This window comes from Aspergillus sydowii (genome assembly GCF_001890705.1).
Source record: "Aspergillus sydowii CBS 593.65 unplaced genomic scaffold ASPSYscaffold_18, whole genome shotgun sequence".
In the NCBI taxonomy this organism is placed as follows: domain Eukaryota; kingdom Fungi; phylum Ascomycota; class Eurotiomycetes; order Eurotiales; family Aspergillaceae; genus Aspergillus; species Aspergillus sydowii.
In genome coordinates, this window is record NW_024467876.1 from 487,223 (window position 1) to 511,193 (window position 23,971).

Here is a 23,971-nt window from a genome sequence, read left to right on the forward strand (position 1 = left end):
TCTGGAGCAGGCAGTCCCTGATGGATTGATGCGAAGATAGAGTTAGGTGCAGAGCGCACTCGCCGCTCAAATTACTTGGAAGGATCAGTCCATATACTCGTAAAGTATTTACAAAGAAAGGGAATTCGGAGGGCAAAAAGGAAACACAGAGAGCAAAGGTGGTAAAGCACGCAAAACCAGAGAATATATACTAATCAAGATCATCGGCGCCCTCGAAGATAGCAACACCAACCCTCCTCTCCCACGAACTCCCCTCGCTATCCTCAACACTGACCGTGAAGTAATCAACCCCAGCATCCCCCGTCGACGTATAAGTCGCAGTCCCCGAGGCAACCTTGACCTCCCCAAGTCCATTCTCCGTCTCACCCACCGTAAACCCGGGATCCTTAAACCCAGCCGCCAACTGTGCAAGGTCAACATCCACGCTGCCCCCAGGAGAAACAAAAACATGCGGATCGGCCATGAAATTCAAGTACCCTTCCAGCGTGGTATACCCGTCGCCTCCAGTAGATCCATCCCACCAGTCCGCAATGCCGTTGTCGTCTGCGTCCCAGGACGAGCTGCGCGAGACGGTGGGGAACTCCTCCAGTCCGCCGGCGTCGTCTTCGTTGTCGATTAGGCCGGGCTTGCCCGAGACAGAGCCCTTGTATGTTGTTGTGCCGTCGAAGGTTTCTTGGATGATGCGTGTGTCGTGCTCGTCGCGGGTGGGCTGGGATGCGCCGCTGTCGGAGAGGACGCGCTTGTATGCCTCTGTGGATGTTTGCTCGGTTATGTGGGAGAGGAAGAATCTGCATCATTAAATAAATGGATCAGTTTCGTAAAAAAATGAATCAGCTTCCCGGGGGGGAGGGGGAGGACGCACGGCTCGTCGAAGAACTTCTGGTAGCTGGGTGCTGGGTCGATGCTGATGTCTGCATAGCAGGCTATCTCGGAGGTCTGTCCGGTGCCGTCGTCGACGTACTGCGTTGAGTCCTGGTCGAAGACGCCTGGCATGGAGTTTCCGGCGCAGTGGTACTGCTGTTTGCCGGGGAGGTTGTCCTCGTACTGCAGCCGTTAGCATTAGCATACCTTTTGCCTATGTCGTTGAGAATGGGTGGAGGTACCGTAGCTTGTAGTGCGTATGTTAGTTCACTCGCAGGCCCTTGTTTATACAGATTTCCCACAAAGTTGACCTCCATTGCGCCGCCGTCGGTGACTCGTCCGCCTGCACACACACACATTAGCCCTAACCCGGATAAAGAAGGGAAGAAAGAAGGGGAAGCACCGAAGTTATAAACAACGTTATTGCGAATATCCAACCGTCCTGCAAAGTTCGCATTATCATCCACACCTCCGCCCATACTCCAGCTTCTCCCCTCCGCATGGGCAATCAGATTATGATGCAGACTGGCAACGTCACCCCCTACCGTAGCCGCATACCCATGCGCCGTCCCCTCAGGGTAATTCTGATGCCCCGCGACATTCAACGGCTCCGAGATCATATTCCGCTGGAAGGTGATATTCTTCGCCGAGCGCGACGAAAACGACTCATCAATGGCCCAGCCCATCGAGCACCGATCGAAAATGCAGTAGTTCGACCCCTGCATTCCCATCCCGTCGACCGTCTCACCGGTAGATGAACCAGGTCGCACGCGGATATGTCTGAATATCACATCGGATGCACCGGATAACCCAAGCGGCCACCCCTGCACGGCGATGCCCTTCCCCGGTGCTGTTTGCCCGGCCAGCGTGATGTAGTTCCCATTGACCGTCATGCGGGACGTCGTGGTGATGACGCCGCCAACGTCGAAGATCACAGTCCTCGGACCGGTTTCGATGGTTAATGCGTGGCGCAATGTGCCGGGCTCTTCGGTGTCGTCGAGGCTGGTGACTTTGACGACTTTGCCGCCGCGGCCCCCTCGTGCGAAACGGCTGTTGATTGTACTATTAGCTAGGGCTATCTCGAAGAGTTCCAAAAAACGAACCCGTATCCTTCTGCGCCGGGGAAGGCCAGCTGGGCAAGGCGGAACATCAAGGTGCGTCCGGTGTAGGTGGTATCGCCGGAGACGACATCGACGCGCCAGTAGAATGTGTCGAGGGTGTTGAGGCCTGCCACTGTTAGTATGGGTATGATAGATGATATCAGACTGTAGCATTACCTGATAGAGCCACACTCGGCTCACTCAGTCCTTTTCCAGCCTCCGCTAGATCATCCTCAGCTGTACCGAGATACACATTGTACGTCGGAGACTCGACGCCGCTGGGTGCTCTCCAAGAGGCAGTGACATTATCACCTTCAGGCTCTAGACGCTCGTCGCGGTGCGCAGGAGTCGGGAAGGAGATCTGGTTTCCCATGGCAGGGGTATCGATCTCGAAGCCGTTCAGGAAGACGAGCCCATCGCCGCCATTCGGGGTATATGTGATCTCGACAGCCTCGTCGGGCGAGGAAACCGAAAAGGTAATGTACGACGTCTGCGATTCCCAGATATTGTCTACCCGGACTGACGGTTCAACCTGCACTTATATATAAGCCATCTGTCCTAAGTAATGGGAAAAAAAAAAGGTAACATGTGGCATACCGAATCAAGCTCCTCACCCCCAGCCGAAACCGCCACCGTAGCAGCAGAGTCCTCGGGCTCCGACCACAGGTTATGCCATGTAAGCAGCGTATGCTCACCCTCTTCCAGGCCCAGAATCGACAGTGTAATAGGCCCCGGATTATCCGGGTCGGTCGTGATACCCTGATTCACAACGCGCTCGCCCAGGTGCGAGACAGCACGCGTGTACTGGTACTTGTAGTAATCCCCCTGCAGGTACGACCCCTCCGGCGCAGAGACGGTGAAATTGACGTCGTTAAGAGAGGCAGAGGAGCTCTGCGCTTCGCTTTCGACTTCGAAGGTCGAAAAGTCTGGCTCGGCGAGTTGGCGCACGCTCGAGGATATCAAGCGCACCCTGAGCTGGGCCTCTGCGGCCGTGAGGCAGGCGGCCAGCGCTGCAATCTTTAAAATGCTTCTCATTTTGAGGTTGTTTTGTTTAAAAACATTCTATGAGCAGCGCGGAGTTTTGCATTCGAAGATCATTTATGCCTTTAAATAATAGTTCAGGAGCTGCCAAGCCGCCAGGAACAGGGTCTCTATAGATGAAACGTCCGTGCTGTCCAGAACTCCGTCCGAGATCCGCAGAAATTATGCCACGACTCAGAGATCGACAGGACATGACTCGAGTGGGCTTTCAGAGTGGGCAGATAGGAGTTTCTGCGTCTTGAGAACTTGGTCTAGAGACCGGATGTACCCCCATGCATACCTTAATTCCTTTCGTTAGAATCGGTGGCCCGTTTCTTCAACCCCACAGCGTTACAAAAACACTGAACGGTGCTGCGGAGACCCTGAAAGGCTGATCCTCTGTGCTGCATCTACGTGAAACGCCGCAGCGAGTCGGCTAAATAACCCGCAGAGCGAACTGTCATGGCTCCGTTCTTGACGAACCCTCACTGACTCAGTATTCCTGTCTCGTGGCTTGAGCGTTTGGCTGAGACAGAAGCTCGTTACAAGTTTATTTGCTTTGTGCTCTGCATGCGAGAACGGGCAGCGGCCCTGCAATGTCGGCTTGTGTTTTGTGTGCGCTACAATAGCAAATTATTCACTACGGGTATTTGGGCTACTTGTGGATCGCCGCAGGAGGAATATGTCTATATAAGCATCGTAGACATGGACATGGTCCGTGTTGCAGGAGGTATTGATCAGCTGTCTCCTAGTTTGTCCCACCCTCTTTATAGTAGTCGGTCTTGTCAAGTACGTTAGCAGTAGTCACCATCTATACGGAGTAACCATCTATACGGAGAGTTTCACAGACGTTCATCCAAAAATTACATTAAAAGACTTTGCGATATCAGTGTATATTGTACTCCTCTTCTTCCTCCTCTTCCTCTTCTTCCAAGATGACCGGCAGACGTACTCCCAAACGAGACCACCCTGAGCCGAAGAACGCAGGAAGAAAACTCCATGCTGCGACCCTATGCATAGCCCACTGCATATCAAGAATATCCCAAGACGGCAGAGGATACCTCAACCGGTTCGCGGTCTTGAACTCCACGACAGACCCGCACACAATCTTCGTCTCTGTCGTGCACTCAAACGGCTTGCATCCGAATGGGGAGGAGATCTGGTTCACAGCGCTGGATGCGCACTCCCCCAGCGTCCTCATTTCATACTCCATGTACGGCAACCAGTAGAACTCCGCCTTAATCCCATCGGAATCTTGGGAAATTGGCCGCAGTACGAACCGGGCTTTCTCGTATAGCCCGTGTACGTTGTCGCTAACACACATCAGGTTCGTCTGGCTGACGGGGCGAGCAGTTGCTGCCATCCACCTGTCGACTCGCTCCCCATAAAAGAACACGCGCATTACTCTCCAAAAATTGCGCCTATTTCGTTCCTCCATATCCTCCCCACCGATATGGAGTGGAGCTATGTGCGCGATCTCAGTCGGCTCGTCCGTGGAGGTGATGCAGCAGCTGTGGCTGCGCTCGTAGCATTTGTTCATGGTATCGGCGACGACGGTGGCCGTGGGAGTAGCCTGCGGTAGGCTTGGCTACCGGATGCGGGTCCTGTAGAGCCCTTTAGATATTGCTTGCCCGGTTGGCTATCCAGATAAGTAAGTAGGCATGGATCAATAGTAAGACATACATTGCACGACCGCATTTGTAAGTGCACAAGGCCCTTTTAACATCCGGGCCAGTTCTTCTCGCTGATTCCTGGATGAGCTGTTTTCAAGTGACGAGAGTCGTGCCTCGTCTGCATGCGACAGGAAAGACCATACCACGGGGTGTACCGTCGCGAGGCCGAGGTTTGCTGCGATTCTTCTCATTGCAGACGTACGGTCCATCTGGACGCTGGAGTCTGAGAGCTGGGACATGATTGAAAGCACGGCTAGTGGGAGGTGCTACTTTCTGCCTTTCGTTTTTCCCTCTGACAAGCCGTGAATGGAGACACTTGTCGAAGCAAGGTGAGCTAACCCTTTTACTGCGTTGTGTTGAGACAGAGGCTACCTGGAAGCGATAGTATTTTTTAGGTATGACTAGGAAGGTGGGATGTGATTGAAAGACGGAAATGACGATATCATATAGACTACACCCGTGGCATGATTTGGCATGATTTGGCCTTCAGAGTTTTATACTGCTAATGATCATACCCTGCCCCTGAAGCTTAAAGCGGTGGCGCATCTGGATCAGGGCAAGCAGAACCATGGATACAATATCTGAATCTCGCAGCCGCCCTGACCTGCTGATAGCATCGAACAGTAATACTCGTTTTCGACACGCAATCTAGCAGTGGTGGCAGTATTCCACTTGGGCAAGGAGAAACTGTGGGAAGGAGCGAAGAGTGTTAGGGCATCTTCCACCCTCTACATCCGACCCACCTCTTCAAACAGGAGATCACCCCGTCGACCGGGATCGAGATAGGCTTCTGTAACAGTCATCCTCCTGATTAGGCGTACACCGGCAGCCTGCGCTGTGACCGATGGTACTCCCCTTCTCGCCCAGACACAGGACACCGCAGGAAGTCAGACCACGGATCATGCTCCCATCCTTCCTCTGCACCATTGTCAAGTCCGCAAACCTAGCAACCACCGTTCAGAACACTCAGAACTATAATGCACCAGCACCTGGCTGAGGGTGGTGTGGTGCAGAGGCTACAACTCTAACGAAGTATACATCCCACTCGTGAGCTCTGAGTTTACGTTCTGGGGCGCCGGATGATATACACACCACCAGGATTATGTCGAAATCACTTCAATAAACACGTTCAAAGTTATTTACTGACTGCCTGGCCCAGGGCCACGTCCAGCGATGACGTCTCAATCAATCCTAGACAGTGTGCCAGGTCTTATATCCAAAATTCCGTCCTCTTCAACTCCCATCTGCATTTGCACTGCAATCAAAGGATATTGAAACATGGCTTCGCAGAACAAGCACAGGAAAACCGGACTTTCTAGCCTCCCACAAGAGCTATACGACAAGGTAAAAGCCCTTCCTCTTCATTCAAGTTGTTACTAACGAGTCAGATTGCATACCACGTTGTTGATGGCAACTTGCATCAACATGAAAAGCGGACCCTGAGACGGCTAATGACAGTCAACAGGCGGTTTTACAACAGCTGCACCAGACTGATTTACCAAACAGTTGAGTTGAGTTTCAGGAATCTCGACCCGTACATCCCCGATTCATTCCAGGAGTTATCAAGAAATGAACGCCGTCGGTTTGTGCAGCACATCGATCTGCTTAGCACGGGGTCCTCTAAATGGCTCGACAACTCCGCAAAGGTGCAGGCAATTCGAGATATTCCGGCCGTGCTTGCTCGGTTTCCTGCATTAAAATCTCTCTGGGTTGATCTGGGCTTTATAATACCGCGTGCCCCCCAGCCGTTTGAAGTGTGGCCTCCTGTCCCCCCAGGACTCAACGAGGAAGAGGTAGAACTACCAGTCCAGCCCCTTGGGGGTGACTTCCAGCTCTACCCTAACAATATCCAAGAGCTATGCGTTCATCGGGGCTCCGACATAGCCCACTGGTTCCCTGACCATGCAAGGGACTTGGCTCGTATAATGCCGTCCCTGCGATATTTCCAGTTCAATGGCGGTCCACCTCGACCTAATCCACAGGGAAGCCTGGTATTTGAGGCTCTGCGAGACGCAAAAAGGCTCGAAGTCTTAAAAATACAGTCTACAGCGGCAGTCTCCCCTACATGCCTAAGGCATCTTCCTCGGGATATTCCTCTGCGTTGCCTCGAGATCTGCGAGATGATACTTCCAGCTTCCGATCTACTCGCAATCTCCAGGTTTGCGTCTTCCTTGGAGGCCCTTGAAATTCATACAGTCTGGATAACCGACGGGACGTGGGAGGAAGTGTTCAACTCACTGTGTGGCGCTCGCAGACTTACTCTCTTTAAAGGGCGCGAGTTTGGATACATGCCAGATGGATCCCTTGGTCCAGGGAGAAACCTTTGGAGAGACTACCCTGCATTTGAGCGCTTCATGCAGCAAGTATATCTGAATAGGGATTGTTTGGGTATTAACATACCACCCCAGTATTTCAGCCCCTGTATTCTGAGCGCTTGGTCTGGCACTGGATGAAACTTGACTCGCGGGTAATATCGACCGTCCTTCCTGTTGGCTGTAGATTATTTTGTGGCATGCTTACGATTTCCTCATGCTTTTCATTCTACTTTAAAGCGGATTTATTATACCCAAGTTATAGCATCAGCGAATAAATCTAAAATTACACCAAATGCCTATCATAGAACTGGAGCACTCGCGTCCAGAGATCAAGTAGATGCTTCCGGTCCCTAATGACATGCTTCTCCTTGGGATACAACACCATCTGGACAGGTCCATTCCACCGCTGCTTCTCCCGCCAGAATGCCAACGGCCCAGACACAGGGACCTGGTCGTCCTCGCGTCCATGGAGGATGAGAAGCGGTGTCTTCCGCTTCTCTACACCGTCCTTACCATCCGAACCCGCCTCAGAAGTAGTAGAAACAGTAGTAGAAGTCGAGACCGAACGGGCATATCCACGCGGCGATGAAGGCAAACTAGGAATCTCCGGCGCCGGCCAAAAGGGGTCGCTATTGGCATTAACAAACTCCCAATCCACAACGCCGCCGCCACAAACAGCAGCGCGGAAACTGAACTCGTTGCGGATCACCGCGAGCGAGGTGAGGAACCCCCCGTCTGACCACCCGCTTATCGTGACGCGCGACTCGTCGACGAGGTTCTCCGAGACGGCTTTCTTGAGAATCGCGATTAGGTCTGCGTAGCGTTCGCCAATTCCGCCGCCGCCTGTTGGTCGGAGGTTTGGACATAGCACTGCATATCCGGCTGCTGTTAGATGGGCGGCGTCTAGATGGGGGCCCATGGAGAAGGAAGGGAGGGTTGGATGGCTTCGAAGTAGCACGACTGTGGGCGGCAGACGGCGAGATACCGTTACTGAGGGCCTCGGGGTGAAGAGCCACCCATCGCATTCCCATCCGTCTGGGCCGGTCGTTGAGATCCGCTTTGATCGGAACCCGTCGAAGGTGGAGTTGTGCGATGAGAGCTTGACGAGACTATGCCCGCCTGTCTTGGTGGTGGTGGTGACTGACCATACCTCGTTTGCGACCTGGGGACTGCTGCGCGCGATGGCGAGTGTGAAGTCGTCTGAGGCGGGTCTGCGGAAGGCGTCAAAGGATGTGATTTCGTACTCGGATTTGAAGAAGCTGGGGAATGGCCAGGAGGTGCTTTCGACCCCGAGTGCGTGTGCGGCTTCGTCGTTAGGGTTCTGTATGCGGGCGACGACCGAGTCTCGAGCGCGGTACAGAGAGATGGCTTCTCCGTCCCAGCCAAAATAACTGCCATGCTGCTTTGACCTGATGCGTGCTTCGTAGACAGCAGGCTGGGTGTATGGAGGCGTGGGACGAGCAATGAAATGTAGTTTGTCTCGTTGAGTCCAGAGCAGCGAGGTGACGGGGCCTTTTGTCTTGATGAACGTTCTTCTTGAGCCGCTGTCAGCAGAGACAATGTCAATCCGGCTGCTGCTGAATTGAGACTCGGAGACTGTTTTGGATACGGTGTATGCGATTTCTGGAGATGTCGGACTCCACGAGAACAAGTCCACGCTGTGCTCTGCGGGCGTCAATGTGCGGACGCTCCTTCTCTCAACATCGACAATGCGCAGGCGCTGACTTCTGCTTTCTTCGTCTTCCTCATCTCCTTCAAAGACCACTGGCTCGTCTGTGTCTTCCTCTCCAGCGTCATCGTCGTCTCCATCTCCATATCCATCCATACTCGCAAAAGCGATGAACCTCCCGTCACCACTCCACTCAAACTGCCTCACCCCCTGAACACCCTCAGCAACCGGATATGCCTCGCCGAACCCTCCAAGAGCCAGCAAATAGATTACACCTCCTCTTCCCCGTCCAGCCCTATCCGACAAGAATGCGATATACCGGCCATCAGGCGACCACTTCGGCTTTTCGTCCCGGAAGAGCCCCGACGTAATCTGGCGAGCGGAATGGTTCACGCCAATATCGGCAATCCAAAGCGACGATGTAGCAATTTTTTCCTTGCGCGCGAAAGTCTCAAGCGCATAGACGACTTTGGAGCCGTCGGGTGATATGTGGAGGTCTTTGGGTAGTTTGAGGTCCGCGAGGGCCGACAATGCCGCTGCTTGGCGTGGACTCGATATTGAAGGCATTTTCCCAGTCTACCGGTGTAGTTTCGCTTGCTGATATAGAAAAGGAAAGGGGCTTGCGATAGTTGGAGATGCGATGCCGGGGCTTTATGTGAACGTGCGGGGACGTGATGGCGTGAGATGACACCATCGCCTGCCATTCGTGATGGCGGCATAGATAAGCATTGCACTATGCCTATATAATGCGGACTATACTGATTGAGTTAAACTGCTAGCTAACGGTAATATTTTGTAGATTGCACTTTATTGGCTGGAATGGAGGTACAAAATGTTATGGATATTCTAGGGCCTGTATAGACACACATTCCCCATGTAGAGTACAAACCACAATAAGGTATACTCTGAATAGCTAATTAGCTCCCGATTATTTACTACATTATTTATCTCGTTAAGATGTAAATATATACAGTGGACACAAATAAATGTCACGTGCGCCGTATATTCTTCGTCTGAGTCATGTCATTTCTCTCTTCGCCACTCACCTATCCTCACACCAAACACAAGATGAACAGAGCATGCTGGACATGTCGCAGTCGGACTATCCAATGTGACCAGTCCCGATCGCCCTGCGCCAAGTGCGAGAAAGCCGCCCTGGAATGCTTCGACAAGCGGCCACTCCGATGGGTGAAAGGCGTGGCCATCCGGGGGAAGATGCGGGGGCATCTGTATGAGGATCCAGACTCTAATAAGATGTCGAAATCGCAAATGCAACGAGTAAAGAGGCAGAAATGGGTCTCGACCTCTGCGACAAAATGTTTAACAGCGGAGAATGAGATGCCCGTCTTCGCCTTGCAGGACCCGCGCATATCTAACCTGGACCGGGCGTCGCGGTATTACATGGATTATTGTAGGAATTCTGTCAATAAAAAATCTTCGTCACAGTGCTAAGTTGAGCCCAGATAGCAACCGCATTTGCAAATTGTTCATTCTCTATGACAGCGAACGCAATCCGTTCCGGCACTTGCTTTCCTACGCCTTGGAGGACTCAACTCTGCAGCAATGTATACTGGCTCTCGCTGCACGACACTTTGCCAACACAGGGAAGTCGTTTGACCAGGCCAATTTGGCTGTGTCGCTGCGGTTTGCACATGCGAAAATGGATGCCATCCATTTTAAACGTCAAACTATTGGGGCACTGTCAAGGCAATTAACACACCCGGAGCTGGGAAAGAAGGACCCTACAATGGCAACTATACTCCTCCTTATTTTCCTCGACCTTCTCGAGTCTGGAATTGACGGCTGGGACTACCATCTCCAAGGCGCAAAGAGCCTGGTCACTCTTTACCAGAGCCTGACTGGGCCATGTGCCAGTTCTGAAAGCGAGGATCCTGGAGACACGGCTCATGAAATGAGACGGTTTATCGACCGGCAGTTTTCGCTGTATGTCATCTCGCGCTGGTTGTTAGATGCTGTTTCACCACTAACTATATCAGGATTGCAACACTTGGAGCAACACTCTCCTCCCCGAAGTCGAGGTCCGAATTCTTTATCAGTGGGGACGGAAATAAGCATCAAGAGTCCATTGTTCGGAGCTTTCTCGGATGTCCAGAGTTTATTTTGAAGGCCATCCATTTCTTTTCCAATCAACGAGGCCTGATCTCGGGGTCTCGAATACATGAGATTGTTTACGACGCAGATGTACGAGATACCGTGGCCATGCTGCAACTTACGGAGAATTTCAATTGCGTTGAATGGGCATCAGACTTCCGGAGATCCAGCTCTTCTCCAGTCAATGTCCAAAATCTCTCTACTTTGTCACTGGCATACAAAACAGCAGCCTTGTTGTATGGAAGGCGGGTCCTCGGTGCATTCAAAGCGACGGTGCCTGACAATGAAGACTTAGTTATGCAATTACTTGTTCTTATTGATGAACTCAAAAGTGATATGACGCTGTTCAAATGTCTTCTGTGGCCAACCTTCATTGCCGGTCTTGAATGCCAGACAGAAGCTCAGCAGAACCTCGTCCTTCAGTCAATGAGAATGCTGTGGGATTTGACTAACTGTTTGAATATCATTAGTGCTTCAAAAATTTTAAGGGGCCGGTGGAAAGAGAAAAGGTCAACTGGAAGTCCGATGCATGACGGTCCCGATTTGTACCGGATAGACCGGGACTGGCTTCTCATTTAGTATATGATAAGGATCGTGAGTGTTATTCACTACATCATGCACATAATTTAAATAGCTTGTATGAGTTGAATTGCCCCTTCAAGTCCATTGAATTAAGTCCTTCAAAATATCCGAGCATTATGCAGAATAAAGGTAACAGTGATGCGCGCTTGAATGCCACATCAGATAACTTCCTATAGTAGCCAGGTGTTATAAAATCGCCACAGGACGAGCCGAAAAGTCCGGGGAATTTCCGAGCAACTGCCGTCCTCCACATAGCAGAACTCCCCAATCCAGCGAAGTCTGGACCGTGCAGGCTGCAAAACATATGACTCCCGCCCCACATATCTCAACTTCCTAATACAGACAAGGCGTGGTTACATGATGACGTCGCTATAGACACAACGCAGCAGAAGATCTTCAATAAGCTGTATTTTACTCCGGACAATGCCATCTAAAGAGAATATTTAAACCTCATTCCCCCCTCTACTTTTACTGCGTCTTGACACGAACAGTTTTAAACCTCGCATCCTTCCAGACAACTATTTCTAATTTCCCTTACTTCCAATCCCTCAAAATGTGCCACGATGAATCCGCAGTCAACGGCTGGACAGCCATGCCCGCCAACGCTGGGCTCATCTTCGGCTCCGAGCCATACATCAACAAACCCACCGCGCTGCCCCTCAGCGAGATCGCATTCCCATTCAACGACCCCGTAGTCGCAAAGACCCTGAAGTACGCCAAAGAAAAGCTCCACGCCGAAACCCTCAACCACTCAATGCGCGTCTACTTCTACGGCATGGCCATCACGAAGCAACAATTCCCAGAGCAAGCCAAGGCCCTGAACCCAGTTACTTGGGCACTCACCTGCCTCCTGCATGACCTCGGCACCGCGGACGAAAACCTCACTGCAACCCGCATGTCCTTCGATATCTACGGCGGTATCAAAGCGCTGCAAGTCCTGAAGGAACTCGGCGCAACAGCCGACCAAGCCGAGGCCGCGTCCGAGGCTATCATCCGCCACGAGGACATGGGCGTTGACGGCACGATTACGTACATCGGCCAGCTTATCCAGCTTGCGACGACGTATGATAACACGGGTGTGCATCCACATGTGAAGGATTTCGGGAAGTTGGTCCTTGATTCTACGAGGAGGGAGATCAATGAGGCTTATCCGCGGATGAAATGGTGCCGGTGGTTCTCGACGACTATTCGCAAGGAGGAGGAGATTAAGCCTTGGTGTCATTCGACGCATTTGGTGGATTTTGATAAGCAGATTGAGGCGAATACTCTTATGCGGGAGTGGGAGTGATTTGGTGCTTTCGAGCCATGGATGATGGAAATACTTTAGATCTTTTAAGAATCATATGTTTGTGGAATGTCGTACCAAGGATGACTAGATTCTTGCTACGTAGACTACTTAGTAGCCAGACAGAATTCCACGCAGTATTCCAGGCCGACGAGTCTGTCGTTTAAGAAAGTGGGTCTGCACTGCTGATCTCGGGTAGTGGGCCATACCTAAAGATTTCTGTCCAATGGTAAAACCGCCCGTAGATTTTTAGCAAATCAGAAGATAGCAAGATACCCCACCAAGAATAACTTCCTAGTCGGGAAATGATCAGACCAGCCACTGACAGCCTCGGATGGAGGACATACGTACTCCGTACACATATACACTCTACAGAGTACTGCCAGCCAGCAAGAGCCCGCGGCCCGGGAATAGGGGCCTGGCCTGACCCAATATTAAACCTCCCACGGACGCTCCTAAAGTATATGAGATGTCCCTGGTCACACGCGAACTTAAACATCGCTTTCTCCGTCCGACCACCAATTAGTGACTCACCTTTTTACGTAGCGCTCGACTCGTACGCTGTCCGTAACGGTGGTGGAATGACAATGTGCATAAATCTCTACAGTTACGTCATTTCTTGGTTGTGTACTTGAAAACACTTTCATTGTAGCACGGTCTACCTAGTAGTAAGAAGCGCCAGCCATGTAGTTACAGCCCGACCTACGTGTTCCGTGGCCTTGCTAAACAAATTCCAACACCACGCCCTAGAGGCACTATTTCACCTTCCACGTGGACGGATACACGGTCAATGACTTCCTGGCCCCTGAAAACAACGAAGGGGGAGTCTGCAAATTTCATCAGTCAGGTTCCCAGGAAAAGACAATATATAGTAGCGGTTTATTAGAATCTATCTTACCTTCGCTTCCCGGCCCCTGATATTCAGTCCGATACCAGTGTATAAGTTGTATGATAAAGCCTTGATTTGGCCTGATGGCTCGCTTTGATGCAATGAATTTAATTATAGCGCTCGGTCCCATTTGTAGTTTGCGCATGAGATATGCCGCGATGATCGTCGACGAACGCGATATTCCACAGACACAGTGTATCAATACCGCATGCGAAGGCGTGCTACTGGGCTGCGTACCGCCGTTGACCTGTTCGCCTTCGGCTTGCGAGGGTTGGGACGTAGCAGGCAAAGCACTGAGAGAGCGAAGTTCTGGCGGCGCCACGGACTCAATAAAATCACAAATATCCTTCATAATATGAACAAGCTTCTCATCCCTCTGGTCGTGGGCTGCCACCCACATGTGTCTGTCGGCTGTAACACCAGCATCCCTTGTGTTCGTATCCCACGCCTGCCAATACATGCTGGTAAGAGAGACGATAGCTGTGATTTTGTTCTCCTGCAGCATCCGCCGGTGACATGATGACCCGACGTTTCCGAGGAACAGCCCCGGTACTATCTCTTGCATCCAAGCGTTTGCTAGTTTGTCGTTTTCTCCGGGTCTTATTAGCCTCCCACCCGTGTTTGAGGAAGCTGTAGTAGAGGAGGAGGAAGAAGCCTCCATCGTAGAGGTGGAAGTCTCAATAGTAGAGGAGGAGGAAGAAGCCTCCATAGTAGAGGTGGAAGTCTCAATAGTAGAGGAGGAGTAGAGGGAGCTTCTGTAGAACCAGAGGTGAACCTGAATCTGTGTTGGAGAGGGAAAAGTGAGGAGAGGGAGAAGTGAGGAGAAGGAAAAATGAGAAGAGAGAAACGGTAGATGGAGCTTTTATGACTAGGCTTAGTTTTTTTGGCATGGTAGGACATCTTAAGTACTATGCCCTGGTACCTTGTCGTCACGGGGGTGGCATGTTCTCGGCAACATTTGAAGTCTATCTTATACTCTGACCTCGTATGATAAACCGTCTAGTTAGACAGCAGCGGCATATCAATCAACTGTCAGTTACAAATGTCTAAAAAGTGGGTCTACAATCTAGATGCAGTAGACCCTATCCATGCTCTATGCTACTGACGAAGCCGCAGTGACGGCGACATGCCCCTCCTTAACCCCGTCTCTTGGATTATGTCTAGGTTCTCTTGCGTCTTCCGGTACCTCCTCAGACGGCCTCGACCATTTCACAAGAGACCTATCTCTTTCGCTATGTACTGTCAGCAAGCAGTCCATGACCAAGAGTAAAAGAGACACTCACCCATTCGGCCCATAAATATAACGAATAACAAATGTTATCCCAACCATTAAAGCCGTAATCACCGCCGAGAAGACATACCCATGCTCAAACCTTGGTCCCTCGACGGTTGGATACGTAAATAGCGGTATCCAGCAAGTCCACATTGTGGAAATCGCAGTAATCAGAACCAGCACCACTGCGCGCTCTTCGATATTGTCCCGGTAGATCACATTCACCCATCCGTACAGCACAGAAGAGACAGCAACAGCCGAGTACTGCACACTGTAGGCAAACCATTTTGCACCCTCGGGGACGTTCCAGATCGCGAGGATTACCAGACTTGTAAAGTTAAATGCCGAAGCGAGTGTAATGGCCCATGCACGCTCAAGGAATAAGTCCGTGCTAAAGTTTACAAAGAGAGTGAAGAAGATCCCCAGCGCTGGGCTGATAGAGTTGAGCTGGTTCTCTCTGGAAGCAGTGTATCTCCCCAGGCTTTGTAGCCAGAGAAGGAATGATGTAGTGTTGGCGCTCGAGTTAAAGAAGAGACTGTCCCAGAGAAGGATGAGCCAGAATCTCTTCGTAAAAGCGATCTTCTTCGCGAGCTTCCATGAGAATGGCGCACTTTCCACTTTGGTACCTTGCCCTTGCAGCCTTTGACGCGCCAATTGAAGATCTTTCTCTGAGATAACCAGTCGGTTCGGCTTGTCGATTGTACCGGGGTAGATGAAGCAGCCGATCAACGCAAGAGGCAGGGTGATGATCGCGTTAATGATGAACAGCCAGCGCCAGCCTGGGAGCCCGTTGACTCCATCCAGGTTGTCGAGCGTGGCGCTTTGGAGTAGACTAGCTGTTAAATAGCCCAGAGTCAGACCGACGTAGAATGCGCCGCCCCGTCTGCCGATTTCGTTGCTTTTATACCACGATCCGAGAACAAAGTGGACGCCGGGGAAGTATGATGCCTACTAGCTTGTAAGCTATTGGATCGTCCACTATCTGACCGAGATACTAACTTCAAAAATTGAGACCATGAATCTGTATGCCATAATCTCTGCATAGCTTGTCGCCCTGTACTGCAGCAGCGTGAAAATCCCCCAGAGCAGGTCAAGAGCCGGCACGAGATAGTGCATCGGCACGCGAGGGAAAAGATACATAAACGGTAAGAGAGCGACGACATTTCCAACTGTGAATATTGTCTGGAAATGGACCAGTTCGTTCCCGTGGAATCCCAGTTCGTCTGCCATCCCTGATACATAGGCATTATCTATACTCATTAGCGGCCAGTCCTTGAGGGGTGTAGAGTTGGACGCACTGATATTCCCCTGGTCAATGTACTTGACCCAGTACACTATGAATGCATATGGAACAATCAGGAGATCGAGCTTTTGCACCAGCTTCCTCTCCTCTGGCGTATCGTCTGGGGAGAACCAGTCGTACCATTTTCTTGTCGGTTTAGCAACAGTATCGGACATGGTAGAGAGTATATATATATGTATATATATATCAACACCAATACGCAGTACCGTTCACAGAGAAACCTGACTCTCGAATAAAGCTTCCTGGGCCAGGACATGTCGTACTTGCTGTCGCTGAACAGCTTGTCGTTGCTGCACCACTCGGTTGAGCTGTTCAGCTCGGTCAGCTACACTATACGATCATAGTTCACGACAGGGGACGCCAGCAGCGCTACGCACGTCTGGTTCAGAAACTCGCCCATCTTGAACTCTTCCCAATCCTCCGCTGGATCGCCCTTGTTTTGGCAGACGCGCTTCATGGACCCTTGCTCGACTGTGGTCATGCCGTTAATTCTCATGGGCCCGGCAACAACTATTGCTGTAGATACATACACTCAGAAGACACATCGCTGCTTGTGGACTCGGGAGTGCTTGAAGAAGTCGGAGTCGCGCTAGAACTAGCGACAATGCCGCTAGAGGTGCCAGGCATAGCAGCAGCAGCGGTGGCTGTTATAGCGCATTGTCAGCGACAGTCGTTGCAACAACAGGCAGAACTCACCTAGGGCTGGCGCCCAAAGAGCGAGGCGCATGGCGTCGGCGGTAGACTGACTATTCCACAAAAGGAATGAGAGGAATGAGAGAATTAGGCCAATGAAGGAGAGTACAAAGTTGGATATGGTTTGCTTCAAGCCGGGGGGTCATGCATCGGGTTTTATACACAGAAACAGGCAGTGTCATGATATTGTCCTTCTCCATGTATAGATGATAAGATTAAGATGTCCCTGGGTCGGGATCCAGCGCCAATCATGGCAATCCAGGATGTTCGTGCTTGCTCCACAGCCCCCAGTGGCTTACAGGTTAGGGCCAATCTTGAGCCCTAAGTATCAGCCCCCAACCTACGGAGTATAGTCAAATTAAGTTAAAAATACTCCAGTTCAACGTCGTTTTTCAATCCTGCAGGAACCTAGAGGTTCACGAAACCGGCCACGCTTGGCACAAGGGAGGAAATTGCAGGAAGAGCATGGCCTGGATTGCTGATGCAGAAGGAGCCAATGACTCTTTCAAGGTCCTCACAGTCAGGGGAATCTCCGGGCCAAGCCCCCGGCAGTGCAGCACACAGCTGACAGCAGACACGCTCACTGATACCTTCCCACAGTGAGTGATCTGCACTGGTACTAAATGCTACCCTATATGCCTTCCGCGCCGACATCCACCAGGTCCCATGAAACGTCGGTTGACCTTTGATCTGCCCCTGGCCCCCTGTATCCGCCATTCAGAGCCTTTTCGGGGTCCATGGGGTCTAAAGGGTCCATGGCATGACTGTTAGCTATGGAAAACCTATCGCTTGTCAGGTAGCTTGGCCATTGATCCGTGTGGAATCACCAATCATGGTCGCAAAGAAAGCTCAATATAAGCCCGTTATCAGTATCAAGCACATCCTCTGCAGCACCCCGGGTCTTCACAACCCTGATATTCACGGATCTGATACCGGCATCCCTCAACCACCTTAGAAAGTGCAAGAGAGCAGAACGGCAGAGGGATGATGTATCCCTTTCTCGTCCATGGAGGCTACGTACGGCCCCTGCATACGTCAGCCAAAATATACGAGTGGGTCAAATGAGGCTGTACCTAACTAACTCAAAGGGTTTGGAGATCGGCCTGACATGTTTGGCACTGTTTCTGCACTTCCTGTTCCTTTTGATCCACTTCCTGAATATGATGCTCTATTCATGTACAGTGAAAAGATCGTCGCGTACTGAGTAGGGAACCGTCAAATCCCACCAGTGGGGATCACCGGGATACCTCCAAGACATACAAAAAAGAGTGTTTACGGACTACCTAGAGTTTCGACATCGAGTACTGTGCTCACTTCTCACTAGGAGTGTAATATATTCACTGATCGCCCTCCTACCGGATTGAGCCTGTGTCCATGTGGAGGGAATACCATCATCTCCGGCTTCCCTCCGAGTCTGCGGTGGCACTGACATCTGGAAGATACCGGTAGTGCTTCTTGTGCGGCTCGGATATCACCGTGAAGGGTGAATAGATATAACGGCACTCGCGGGCCCCTTGTAATAAACTTTGTGTCGATCATCCTTGCGGCTTACGGCCCTAAACAATCTTCAAGAGTCCAGGGTCCCAGACATGTGCCTTGGCAACGCAGACAGATGGAGCAATGTGTCTGTAAAAGCTCCCGATCGTCGCCTCGTATTTATAGGGCGGTATATTCAGGGGGGAAAGTGGGGGGGATACTATACTGTCCAATATCAGAGGCATGGAGGAAGAAAAGTGGCTTACATTGGGGACATCAAATGGTCAACATATCGGCCCCTATTTGGTATGAAGGACTGCTTGTAGCAGGTTGCCCGAGACTGGGCTACTCTGTACAGCCAGTATAAGATGAATCAAGTATCCTAGCTGGGTAACCATTTCTGATTACCCTCCTCTCCCTCCAGGGTCTGCCTTTTGCTCATTAGCCTGAACGATTTATCAGATCGGTAAGACAATCCATAGCCATTCCCAGTATTCTTCACTAACTCTATATCCAGCAAAATGAAGTTCTCTATCAGTGTCCTCTTCGCTCTCTCGCAGGCACTCCTTGTCGCCAGCTCCCCGGCCAGCTCCCCGGCAACTGATGTCAACCCCCTTGAAAAGCGTTCAGAATCATGCTCTTTCCTGACCGAGCGTTGGGGCTACAACAAGAAGAATAACCGATGCTGGCACGCCTGCGATTCCGGCGCCGGCAGTTGGTGCTGGTCATACAAGACGGGCCTTGGCCATGACAACTTTGCACAGGCAAGCCCCAATTCCGGTGAGCCCGGTGGTCGCTGTGACAGGTACACAGACTGCTTCCCAGTCGACCAGCAAGAGAAGAACCCCATGTTGAAATGTGCCTGTGGTTAGAGCGGACAGCCCCCCGAGCCCATATCTAATTTCTCCATGGTGTCTTTTGTGCCATGTCTATATCATTTCATTGTGTGCACTAGCTTTTGTAACTACCTATTTATTACAGTGACATGCTTTTCTCTTATGTACCTACTTACTGTTCTACTTCAACTATCAGAGAATATCCAAACCCAAGAAAGCTTTGCTTTTCCCTTCTGTACGCAGATTATATGCTCGGCTAGGCGTGGATATATTATATAGCATTCCCAGATCTGGGTAGGCGGAAAACCATAATCATGTTGACTCTTCTGGCATTCCAGACGGAATTTTAGGAAAGTTTGAGCGCTACAATAACTGCAGTAAAATAAGATACTTGAGTGGCCAGCACACCTGGCGGCATGTCGTATAGAGAGCAAGGTCCTCTTTCTAACAGGGGAACTATGTCGATGTATAATCAAATATAGTGCACATAGCGTAAATAGATATATTCACATTAAATTGTTATACAGGGATTCTGGGTACAGTGAAATAGCGTGTGGATGCCATTCAATTCATCAATTTATAACCAGGCTTTACTGTACTGCATGGAGTCCACTGCGTACAGCTCTAACGACGTCCAGTCTCAGCTCTCAGCTCACAGTCGCCTGCTTTGAGAAGGCTAAACCCATATAGATAAATAATCAATACCATACCCCATCATAAATGCCAGTAAACCAATCAGTAAAATTTGTCGCTGACTTGTCTCGAATGGTCTGGTTGAACCTCCGCGGGAACACGCCGTGACGTATTCCCTGTGCTATGCCCATGCTCTCTGCCGATTTGAGAGATACGTATCGATCCTGGTGGCGAATTTTGGGATAGTTATCATCATCCTCAGCACGGCCCCGACGGCCGAGGCGTTCTCTATTCCGGCACACTTGGTCCATGCATAGCTTATATGCAACAATATCTTGATCATACGGCTTTTCCCAAACGCGCCAGTACGACTCAGGGCGGTATCCTCAATTGTACGAAACACTTGAGTGGCGTAATTGAAACTCTTTTCAAACTTATCATTTCGGTACACTGATACTAAGAGTCATGGCTGGCGCCGCACCGAACGACACTTGTCTTGAGCATAACCGGGTCACCGGAGTAAGGGCTGGAGACGGTGATTGCAAAGCACACTTCCCTAGTGAGCGCGATTGTCAAAGGCGAGATGAAGAACAGACGAGGCAAAACAACGACGAGGGGATTAGATGAAGAAGACAGGAAGACAGAAGGAGGAACACAACACAACAGCCACTCCACTTCACTTCACTTCACTCCAGTCACCTCTCCGCCATCACTGTCAAGGGTTTCTCCGAAGAGTAGACAGGGCTTCTATTTCTTTCTAAGTCTAAGTCTATGGAAATAATCTTTATGCACCCGATCAATGATGATTGATCTACGCCGCCGTCTTCGAACTCGAACTCGAACTGGAACTCGAACTCGGAGCCGAACGCGGGCTCTTCATATAACTCCTCGCAGTGTAAAGCACGCTGATACAAAGCCCCAGCCCACCAAGACCAATCGCAAAATACAGGGCGGAGCGATACCCGCGCAGCCTCTCCTCAGGCGAATCGCCGTGGACGATCTGGCTCTCGACTGTGCCCGCAAAGCCGAGACTCAAACTGATGCTGTAGTTCACAACGGTCGTGACAAGTGACGCGGCGAGGCCCTGGTGCTCGCGCTTCACGGCGTTCGAGAGCATCAGCGTCGCAGCGGGGAAGGACATGTCCATTCCCCAGGGGATGATGACGAGGGAAACAAAGGTCAGCGCCCAGTATGTCTGGTGGACAGGGGCGATGGTGATGAGGACTGTGCCCAGGGTGAATGCCGTCAGGGACATGCACATAATCCAGGCGGGGCGGATGCGCGACATGAGAAGGCCTGTGACGCAGGAGGCGACGAGTCCTGAGACGCAGGGTGGGGAGAACTGGGCCGAGGCGAGCAAGGGCGATATGCCGCGGGTGTCGAGGAGGAAGCGCCAGCTGTAGAAGATCCAGGTTCCGAAGCAGCCCCAGCCTGTTGCGACGCAAGCAAGCACAAAAGAGACGTCTGCCGAGAAGGCGTGGAACGGGATGAGTGGGTGCTTTGCGTATTTGAATTCGACGACAAAGAATGCGGCTAGGAAGAGAGCGCCCAGGATGAGAAGGACGATTACGTAGGGCTCTGCCCAGGTGACAGCGGGCGCTTGGTTCCAGGCGATGTTGACCAGGACGAGGCCGGTGATGCCAGTGAACGCGCCGGGGATGTCGAGGCTCACAAAGGCGTTGTCGGTTGGTTTGGAGTGCCGGATGGGTTCGATGACGAGATACCCGATGCCCGCGCAGACAATGGAGACAATGGCCATGGACCAGTACGTCCAGGGCCACCAGGCAAACTCGGAGAAGATCGCTGCGAATACTGCCCCGACAATCGCACCATTGGGGGCCGTCGCGCCGAACAATGCAAAGATCATGTCTTTCTTCCTCCCCGGGGCGTACGTTGCGCCGAGAATGGCCAGCCCGTTCGGCAGCAACATCGCAGGCCCTAAGCCCTGCAGAACCCGTGCGAAGATAAACAGGATATGGTTCGAGTACACGCTGAGCCCCGCAACCAGCGACCAAAGCGACAGCCACAGGAACCCGATAACAAACATCCGGCGGTACCCGAAGAGGTCCCCGCAGCGGCCGAATACAAGGATGAATGTGCCGACAGTCAAGGAGTATCCAGCCAAAAACCAGGCGAGCTCGGGCCCATTGCTGAGGCCGAAAGATGCGCCGACGATGTCCAGCGGCGACAGGCAGATACCGACATTGGCCTGGGTGATGAACTGCGACATGCATGTTATAATGACGAAAGTGATTTCGCGCGGCACCGAGAACGAGTCCGCGATGGACTGGTTCGTCTTGACCGGCTGCAGCTCGTTCTTCCCTTCTTCCTCATCCATGGCGACTGGCCGGTTACCTTGGATGGTGAAGTCCGGGGTAGTGACTGATATTAAAGCAAACCTGACACGCAGTTGATACAGGAGGTCAGGGGCGAAACGGCGCTGAAGAAAAGAATTCTCGGCCGGGTCCACAGTTTCAACGGCGCTGAGAAGCGAATGACGTGACCTACTTCACCCATACGCCTCGTGTTTGACTTGTCGAAAATATGGTTAGGCTGGAACCGGATTCATGAATCCGAGTCGGACCAGGTATCAATCTGATATCCGATGCAGAAGGTTTGGCCAATGGGGGGCTGAATGCCTTGCAGCTGTCACATTGATTGATAAGGGGATGTCAGCCTGTCTAGAATTGTCTGTCCCGTATATCCGCACAGTCCCACTATTAACCCGAGACAGCAATTCCGAGGGGCGATTCTCTGTTTCATTTCCGAGGGATTCCCGTATATCCGACGATTCGGATCGAGACTCGCATCACGTTTGAACTTGCGATCCAAAGTCTTTTCTTGATAAACATCTTTCCGGCGGATAGGGCTGCTAGCTTGCTGGCATGCAGTGCATCAGTATTCAATATTTATTCTCGACCGACAATTGTTGTGGGTCTCCGTCTGGTTTGGATCATATAAATTCGCACAGTATGTTGTGCAGAATATGTATAGTATAACTGATGGACGCTAGACGGCTACACCAACCATACATGGCTGGTGGCTAGCCTGCTATCGCCACCAATAACCTCCAATAACAACCGTCAATTTGCTACCAGTCCTTGCTACTGCGAGAAGCGTAGAATATCCGCATCTGGGATCATGCTTAATATTGACAGCTCGGCTAGGTATGCTCCAGCACATCACATCTAATGGCCATATGATGCCAGGTGACGCTTGATTCTTGATACCGCGGAGTGCCTCCGCATCTGGTTTATCAGTTACTTTAGGCTATAGCCTGGATCGCCGTGTACTCAGAAGCCAGTGGAGTCTTCCAAGGAGGAACTCTGTGCCCAAGGAAAGAACGCATCAGAAGCCAAGTCCGTTTAAGCTTCAGGAAAGTGGGACACCCAAGAATGCTGGATACCCAAGCCCGAGTTATGATGGAGTAGAGAGCTTGATTGGACGTCCATTCCAGGGACAATATCACAGCCGTAGCATCTCGGATGTTCTGATGATGCATGGTCAGGCCTTCGGTATGTCTCAAATTCAATATATGTCAGGCTAAAGGAGTGGCGAAGATGCACATCATGTCTTTATACTGTCTTTATACTCGAGTCCAGAGCCATTAGGGTATCACATGTCATGTCATTCCAATCATCAAATTGGCCAAAGCCGGGAATCATAGTATGATACAGAACCACGCTAATTTCAACCGCAAAACACAATGCAATGCATATAACAGATAGAAGATTCAATCATCCCCCGCCTCCAAACAAGCATCCGCCATCTTATCAATTGCCACGCCGCGCTGCTCCGCCGTAATCCACCCGCGCTCAACCAGTCTCGCCAGCGCATCGCCGACCCAGTTCTGGCAGTTCCAGTCCAGATCGAGCCGCCCGTTGCGGATCGGGGTGCGCGCAACGGTCTGGGATATTGAGTCTTCGCCGATGTCTGTTGGGATCTCGGTGACGGGGACGACCTTGGCGAGCCTGCCCATGACGGAGGGGTCGGTGTCGATGTTGTTGGCGTAGCGGAAGAGGCCTGGGCAGCCGACGACGTGCATGATGCTGCGCGAGGAGGGGAAGTGGAAGTAGAGGGCAGTGTGGCGGTATTCGGAGTAGTCGAGGGGGTCGCCTTTGTAGATGAGGATGAACAGTTTCTGGGGCATTTTGTCGTGAGGATATGCAGTTCTTGCGGACTCTCTGAACTTGACAAAATCTCACAAAATCTGGCGGCAGATCGCCCGTTCCTGGATGACGTCATGCCAGA

The 23,971-nt window shown here is 51.5% G+C and overlaps 12 protein-coding genes across 12 annotated transcripts; 4 read left to right on the top strand and 8 right to left on the bottom strand.

The window, feature by feature from the left end:
- Positions 1–60: 60 nt before the first annotated feature.
- Positions 61–2,998, bottom strand: ASPSYDRAFT_213622 (uncharacterized protein; the record flags this gene model as incomplete). Its single annotated transcript, XM_040844075.1, has 7 exons — positions 61–788; positions 863–1,044; positions 1,104–1,204; positions 1,265–1,911; positions 1,965–2,088; positions 2,139–2,493; positions 2,559–2,998. Coding segments are annotated over 7 exons (2,447 nt in total), but the record flags the coding sequence as incomplete, so codon positions are not given.
- An 869-nt stretch (positions 2,999–3,867) lies between these two features.
- Positions 3,868–4,893, bottom strand: ASPSYDRAFT_37038 (uncharacterized protein; the record flags this gene model as incomplete). Its single annotated transcript, XM_040845497.1, has 3 exons — positions 3,868–4,564; positions 4,665–4,741; positions 4,798–4,893. 3 exons carry the CDS (start codon positions 4,891–4,893, stop codon positions 3,868–3,870), a joined length of 870 nt encoding a protein of 289 aa, XP_040696755.1.
- A 1,039-nt stretch (positions 4,894–5,932) lies between these two features.
- ASPSYDRAFT_37039 (uncharacterized protein) lies at positions 5,933–7,107 on the top strand (the record flags this gene model as incomplete). The annotated part of the gene is made up of 2 exons (XM_040845498.1): positions 5,933–5,998; positions 6,043–7,107. 2 exons carry the CDS (start codon positions 5,933–5,935, stop codon positions 7,105–7,107), a joined length of 1,131 nt encoding a protein of 376 aa, XP_040696756.1.
- An 80-nt stretch (positions 7,108–7,187) lies between these two features.
- Positions 7,188–9,288, bottom strand: ASPSYDRAFT_51619 (S9 family peptidase). The gene has a single exon (XM_040848328.1). The coding sequence runs from the start codon at positions 9,203–9,205 to the stop codon at positions 7,253–7,255; it is 1,953 nt and encodes a 650-aa protein (XP_040696757.1). The 5' UTR covers positions 9,206–9,288; the 3' UTR covers positions 7,188–7,252.
- A 418-nt stretch (positions 9,289–9,706) lies between these two features.
- ASPSYDRAFT_62582 (Zn(II)2Cys6 transcription factor) lies at positions 9,707–11,329 on the top strand (the record flags this gene model as incomplete). Its single annotated transcript, XM_040850140.1, has 3 exons — positions 9,707–10,049; positions 10,102–10,582; positions 10,636–11,329. The coding sequence occupies 3 exons, from the start codon at positions 9,707–9,709 to the stop codon at positions 11,327–11,329; spliced, it is 1,518 nt and encodes a 505-aa protein (XP_040696758.1).
- Positions 11,330–11,697: 368 nt separating this feature from the next.
- On the top strand, positions 11,698–12,839 carry ASPSYDRAFT_51621 (putative cyanamide hydratase). The gene has a single exon (XM_040848329.1). It carries the CDS (start codon positions 11,886–11,888, stop codon positions 12,618–12,620), a length of 735 nt encoding a protein of 244 aa, XP_040696759.1. The 5' UTR covers positions 11,698–11,885; the 3' UTR covers positions 12,621–12,839.
- A 408-nt stretch (positions 12,840–13,247) lies between these two features.
- On the bottom strand, positions 13,248–14,358 carry ASPSYDRAFT_137529 (uncharacterized protein). Its single transcript, XM_040840794.1, has 2 exons — positions 13,516–14,358; positions 13,248–13,444 (listed from the first exon to the last, which is right to left on the bottom strand). The coding sequence occupies exons 1-2, from the start codon at positions 14,213–14,215 to the stop codon at positions 13,320–13,322; spliced, it is 825 nt and encodes a 274-aa protein (XP_040696760.1). The 5' UTR covers positions 14,216–14,358; the 3' UTR covers positions 13,248–13,319.
- A 427-nt stretch (positions 14,359–14,785) lies between these two features.
- ASPSYDRAFT_62584 (uncharacterized protein) lies at positions 14,786–16,237 on the bottom strand (the record flags this gene model as incomplete). The annotated part of the gene is made up of 3 exons (XM_040850141.1): positions 14,786–15,727; positions 15,779–16,029; positions 16,078–16,237. The coding sequence occupies 3 exons, from the start codon at positions 16,235–16,237 to the stop codon at positions 14,786–14,788; spliced, it is 1,353 nt and encodes a 450-aa protein (XP_040696761.1).
- A 54-nt stretch (positions 16,238–16,291) lies between these two features.
- On the bottom strand, positions 16,292–16,809 carry ASPSYDRAFT_137531 (uncharacterized protein; the record flags this gene model as incomplete). Its single annotated transcript, XM_040840795.1, has 4 exons — positions 16,292–16,412; positions 16,460–16,553; positions 16,613–16,726; positions 16,779–16,809. 4 exons carry the CDS (start codon positions 16,807–16,809, stop codon positions 16,292–16,294), a joined length of 360 nt encoding a protein of 119 aa, XP_040696762.1.
- Positions 16,810–18,768: 1,959 nt separating this feature from the next.
- ASPSYDRAFT_51622 (uncharacterized protein) lies at positions 18,769–19,220 on the top strand. The gene has a single exon (XM_040848330.1). It carries the CDS (start codon positions 18,773–18,775, stop codon positions 19,121–19,123), a length of 351 nt encoding a protein of 116 aa, XP_040696763.1. The 5' UTR covers positions 18,769–18,772; the 3' UTR covers positions 19,124–19,220.
- A 1,311-nt stretch (positions 19,221–20,531) lies between these two features.
- On the bottom strand, positions 20,532–22,058 carry ASPSYDRAFT_95320 (MFS transporter; the record flags this gene model as incomplete). The annotated part of the gene is made up of 1 exon (XM_040853105.1): positions 20,532–22,058. One exon carries the CDS (start codon positions 22,056–22,058, stop codon positions 20,532–20,534), a length of 1,527 nt encoding a protein of 508 aa, XP_040696764.1.
- A 1,395-nt stretch (positions 22,059–23,453) lies between these two features.
- Positions 23,454–23,870, bottom strand: ASPSYDRAFT_95321 (uncharacterized protein; the record flags this gene model as incomplete). Its single annotated transcript, XM_040853106.1, has 1 exon — positions 23,454–23,870. One exon carries the CDS (start codon positions 23,868–23,870, stop codon positions 23,454–23,456), a length of 417 nt encoding a protein of 138 aa, XP_040696765.1.
- Positions 23,871–23,971: the final 101 nt, after the last annotated feature.

What these genes read in the sequence shown, in the direction of transcription:
- ASPSYDRAFT_51619 (XM_040848328.1), bottom strand. Translation starts at nt 9,205, where the DNA reads ATGCCTTCAATATCGAGTCCACGCCAAGCAGCGGCATTGTCGGCCCTC.
- ASPSYDRAFT_51621 (XM_040848329.1), top strand. Translation starts at nt 11,886, where the DNA reads ATGTGCCACGATGAATCCGCAGTCAACGGCTGGACAGCCATGCCCGCC.
- ASPSYDRAFT_137529 (XM_040840794.1), bottom strand. Translation starts at nt 14,215, where the DNA reads ATGGAGGCTTCTTCCTCCTCCTCTACTATTGAGACTTCCACCTCTACG. An exon ending in TCAGGGGCCGGGAAGCGAAG is followed by an intron (nt 13,445 to 13,515) that starts GTAAGATAGATT and finishes TGAAATTTGCAG; the next exon opens with ACTCCCCCTTCGTTGTTTTC.
- ASPSYDRAFT_51622 (XM_040848330.1), top strand. Translation starts at nt 18,773, where the DNA reads ATGAAGTTCTCTATCAGTGTCCTCTTCGCTCTCTCGCAGGCACTCCTT.